The 5,426-nt window shown below is 32.3% G+C and overlaps 1 protein-coding gene across 1 annotated transcript; it reads right to left on the bottom strand.

Moving 5' to 3' along the window:
- Positions 1-3,104: 3,104 nt before the first annotated feature.
- On the bottom strand, positions 3,105-4,026 carry LOC131646659 (RING-H2 finger protein ATL51-like). The gene has a single exon (XM_058916641.1). The coding sequence runs from the start codon at positions 3,896-3,898 to the stop codon at positions 3,341-3,343; it is 558 nt and encodes a 185-aa protein (XP_058772624.1). The 5' UTR covers positions 3,899-4,026; the 3' UTR covers positions 3,105-3,340.
- Positions 4,027-5,426: the final 1,400 nt, after the last annotated feature.

Below are 5,426 nucleotides of genomic sequence, written 5' to 3'. Positions count from 1 at the left end.
TTTTATAGCTATACTACCTACAAATCATACTTACAGATTAATTTCTATTAATTCATATTTTTTTTCCAGCAATTCATGGCATTTCAAATGCCTTTAATGGTACAAATTTTTTATTAACAGCAGTCTAAAGGAATCTCTTGAATACAAAGAAGTAAGTTCGATAATAGGCCTACAGTTTCTTTTTAGTATGTATCTTTGATTTACTTTTTGTGTCAATAAATAGTTGGAATTATATTTTAGTTAAATTTATTTTTGTTAAGTTGGAGAATGGAAATAAGTCACTAAATCAGGTGATTAGTTACGTATCTTCTCAAAGCAATAATGCTTCAATGGATGAGATACATGTTCAAGTTGGTGATGTTAGTGGATCTTTGACTTTTATACTCTTTGACCGATTGGCTAAAAGAGTTAAAATAATACTTGTGTAAACTTATTTGAGATGTAAAACATTCATTTTTGTCTATATGTACTATTTAAATTTCTTTTTTTTCCTTTGATTAAAGATATCTAATGCTTGCAAAACGTATAGGATAATGATGTCACTGCATGACCTGTTGTTTTTAATTCATTGTTGAACAAGACTATGCTTTCCAAGATTTTGGTTTCAAATGGTAATATTGAAAATAAGTGGCAAAGCTAAAATATGATGAAAGTCACTATAGACCAAAATCTGATTGATCAATTCAAAAAAAACATGGCATGAATGTAAGATAGCCTAAAACACCTTAATTTAACAAATATAATTTTATGATGTTGACAAATATTATAAATTTGTTTTATGCATATAATAATAGGATGATGATGAAATTAATCAAGTTAATAATAACCCTACTGAAGTTGAAGACAACATATCAAAGATATTTTTGAGACAAGTCTTACATTATTCGCTCCCTTTCCCTATAAATAATAATGATTTACATAACAACTTGGAGCTAATTAGTATATAAATAACTTACAGGAATTTGTTGCTAAAGAGTTTAATCAATTATAAAAATGTATCTACTTAAAACCTATATTCATATGTTTTTCTAATTTATTATATGTTAGAAATTTAACAAATTATAAATTAACTTTTTTTCTAATTTAAAAATATTCAGAATAATATTGAAGAGACTACTTCATCCACCTTGAGCAAAGGAAAGAGAATGTTCAGTGATGATGAAGTGTTGTCCAAAACAATTGAAGAATGTGATGATGAAGTGTTGTCCGATAAAGAAGGAACATGCCGAGTAGATGTTTTTAATTTAGAATGCTTTTTTTTTGTAATGTTTTTGGGATTTTATATTGTGTACTTTGGATGATTGAACTTTGTTTTAGTTTAGTTTTAGCCCAATTTTTGTTTTAATGTAGTTGTCTTGTATTGAATACTATCAAAGCTTCAGGCCTACCAAATCATGAATTGAAATTAAAGGTTGGTGTGTCTGTTATGCTGCTCAGAAATATTGATCAATCATCAGGATTATGTAATGGCATGCGTCTCATTATTACTCAACTGAGAAATTTTGTGCTTGAAGCAAATGTCATTTCAGAAAATAATATTGGTGTTAAGAGTCCCACATCGGACAATATATGGCCTAAACATGTCCTTATAAGTGGGGGCAATCCTCCACCTTACAAGCCGGTTTTGTAGGGTTGAGTTAGGCCTAACCACACTTCTTAACATGGTATCAAGAGCCTCGTTTAAGATCCGGTGGGCCACCTTCTATGGTTTCCGCTATCGGGCGACCCGCCATTTATTTCCACACTCCAGTTGTCTAGTCCTGGGCGTGAGGGGGTGTGTTAAGAGTCCCACATCGGACAATATATGGCCTAAACATGTCCTTATAAGTGGGGGCAATCTTCACCTTACAAGCCGGTTTTGTAGGGTTGAGTTAGGCCTAACCACACTTCTTAACAATTGGCCAAAAAAAATTTATTCCGAAGTTGTCATTAATTAACTCCTTCTAACATGAGAATTCCATCCAAATTTTAGTGCATACAGTTTCCTATATCTGTTTCTTTTGCAATGGCAATAAATAAGTGTCAAGGTCAATCTCTTAAACATGTTGGGATCTGCCTTCCTCAATCTGTTTTTACCCATGGTCAATTATATGTTGCAGTTTCTAGAGTTACATCACGAGCTGGTTTAAAACTTCTTATCACCTACGACGATGGTAATGCCACTAATAAGACTTCAAACATTGTTTATAAGGAGGTCTTTCAAAATATGAATAATGTACGTTACCTATTCTATGCTAAATTATTATCAAATTTGATTTATTTTTTATTTAACGAATTATTTTTATATAGTTAATTTTCCTTTGCAGGTTTAGGGTTTAGGGCTAGAAAATGATATTGGGATGGTTAGAAAATTTTTACTTCAATACTTCTATATCTCAATATATAAATAAATATATGAATTATATTATTTTATGTGATGTTTACTTTTTTTAACTAGGTGGATAGTGCCAATTACAAATTCGAAAGGTTTTGCTGCACATTACATATTGTGTAAGTTTGTTCAAATTGCTATCTTAATTCACTTTCAATACATGTATATTGTGTAAGTTTGTTCAAATTGCTTTTTTAATTGACTTTCAACATATGTATAATAAATTAGGTTATATGTCATTATCAATGTTATAAAAAGATTTACATTCTCTTTCATATTTATTCTTTTTCCTTTCAAATCTCAAAGATGATGAATTTACTCTATATTTTTGTTCAATTGGAGAAAAAGTCAAAGAAGAGCTATTTATGTTTCATATTATATTCATATTTTCAGATTTTTTTAGATATTTTCTTATTAAATTAGTGAAATATGTAATTTTTTTTTTATAATATGTAATTTGTCCCGTGCATCATACGGGTAGAAATACTAGTAAATAATATATTCCATGTGCAAAATTTTAGTTAACTTGAATTAATGAATTTTTCTCTTCAATTGAATCAAAATTTTCGCTCAATTTCCTTCACAATTATTGGTGTTCAAAATTTCAATAGTTTCTGATATTTATCTACCAAACTAGAAGATTGAGCTCACACAAGCTGTGTTTTTTACAACTCCAATTGTTGGACTTGTTTTTTTGCAACTTTGTAACGGAAAATATCTTATCTTTCTTTTTTTATGTGACTGGTAAAATACATATGAAATTAAATGGATGAGGTTAATATAACAATTTGAAAAATTGCATAAAATTATTCGTTAAAAATAACTTAAAAAGGATACTATGATTGCTAAATACTAGTAGTATGTACATGAAAAAATTAGCACTCTAGGAGTATATATATTGCAATAACCATGCATGTTATGTTTTGATATTGCTAAATAGTTTTGTATGTACTTTTCATGTGTGATTCCTCAAAATCTCACCAATCCACTCTGCATGATAGGGAGTGGAACGGTATGACTCATATCTATTCTGTGAAGATCTTCATTCACTGCAGGCGAAGGGGCGGCAATGGCGCGGCAAACGGGACAACTCGAATGCGAATGAAGCCACATGTCGATACACGGTACATGAAAAGAGTGCAAGCACTCCGGCATAGTCTTCAACTCCTCACCCTCCTCAAAATCTCCCAAACACACGGCACACGCGGTGGTGCCGCCTTCATCATCATCCGAAACCACATCAACTTTATTTCTTTTATGATACTTGTGTGTTGGAATTAGGTGTACTATTGATGAGGATGCACTTTCGCCGAGGCTCAAAGTAGCTGCAAACTGTGGTAGTTGTGGGGGGCTTTGAGTTTGATCTGCGGTGGTGCTTTGAGTTTGATCTGCGGTGGTGCTTTGTTGGTGGCGAGAAAACCAAATGCTCATGACACGATACATTGAGACAACAACTAATGCAGCTGAACCAACGGCAATAATTATGACAATAACGTTTTGATACGAAGGATGGTCACCATCTGCCATAACTCAACGATCATGTGAAACAAGAAAGAAAGAAATGACAATATCGACTTTATTATTCAGAGGTTAAGCCAGCCAAAGAGAACGAAATTTATCTTAAATATATTACTATATGTACCATTCATTATCAACGTTTTTCCACCGTTTTCTTGATTTGGGAACAATAGAAACAAAAATGTGATGTTACTACTGATTAGTATATTAGAATTGGTAGGAAATTCATGACAGTGAATGAATAAAAAATTTATAAGAAAAAACCAGATAAGCATAAAGGGTAGGGATGACGATGACATTCTTCTATTTAATAGAGTACTTTTATGATTAGTTAATTAAATTACTTGCATTAAAAGTTTCTTTTTGTTGACATTAATAACTAAACAAAACTTTTATTTGAGACTTTTTAATTAATAATATTGATTTCGATCTTTATTGTTAATTGATGTATTATTAATGTTTCTTGATATATTGTGTCCGGTTATGGTGTGTATTTGAAAATGTTAGAGTATAATTTAAGTTGTGTAACTTAAGATTGTAATTCCGTTTGATATAACAATACTAATACATCAATCCTTATTCTTCATTCTCTTCTCTTTCTCTCCTCACTAGAAGTGTCTCACGCACTAACAAATTGGTATCTAGAACTTCTGGTTAGTTTCTTGATCGTGTTTTCAATAACTGCACGTTGGTGGTCTTGTTTCCAAGGATCGTGAATCGGTTTTGTTGTAGAGATGAATGGTGGCTAAGTATTTCCAATTCTAGACGACAAAAATTGGATCTGATGGAGCAAGAAGATGAAATCCTTATTCGGTTTCCATGAAACTCTTGAAGTTGTCATCAATGACGTTCCAGAACTTGCTGACAACGCAACTGATGCTCAGAGAGTCAATCACAAGGATGCCAAGAAGAAAGATTGCAAGACTGCATTTTATATTCAGTCAACGGTAGATGCAAAAAAATTTGATTGGATTTCTCATGCTGAATCAACGGAGGAGACATGGGATATTCTTGTCAAGTATCATGAAGGAAGTCAGAAGGTTAAAACTGTCAAGTTGCAGACACTGCGAAGGCAGTATGAATTACTGCAGATTGGAGAAGAAGACAAGATTATAGGCTATGTCTCGAAGGTGAAGAATCTTGTCTATCTCATGAAAGGTTATGGTGAAACCTTAACTGATAAGATGATAGTTTAGAAGTTAATGTGTATGTTGACTTCTCACTTTGATCACATTATCGTAGCTATTTAAGAATCCAACAATCTTGAAACCCTAAAACTGGAAGATTTGGTTGGTTCGTTGGAGGCACATGAGATGAGGATCGTCAAAAGGAAATGGTTCAAGACTCGATACAAGCACTATAGGCTCAAACATGGAAGAAGCATGGTGGTTCTAACAAGTTCAAAGACAAAGGAGACAAGACTCATAGAAAGAAGTCTTGGTCAATCCCTCAAAAGCACAAGATCGATGATATGACTTCTGAATCCTCGAAAAGAGGAGAAGGAAACTCCTATCAGAAATACTAAGAAGAGAAAAAT

The sequence above is a fragment of the Vicia villosa genome, linkage group LG2 (assembly GCF_029867415.1).
Source record: "Vicia villosa cultivar HV-30 ecotype Madison, WI linkage group LG2, Vvil1.0, whole genome shotgun sequence".
In the NCBI taxonomy this organism is placed as follows: Eukaryota; Viridiplantae; Streptophyta; class Magnoliopsida; order Fabales; family Fabaceae; genus Vicia; species Vicia villosa.
The sequence above is the reverse complement of the archived record's forward strand: the minus strand, read 5'-3'. Positions and strand labels throughout refer to the sequence as shown.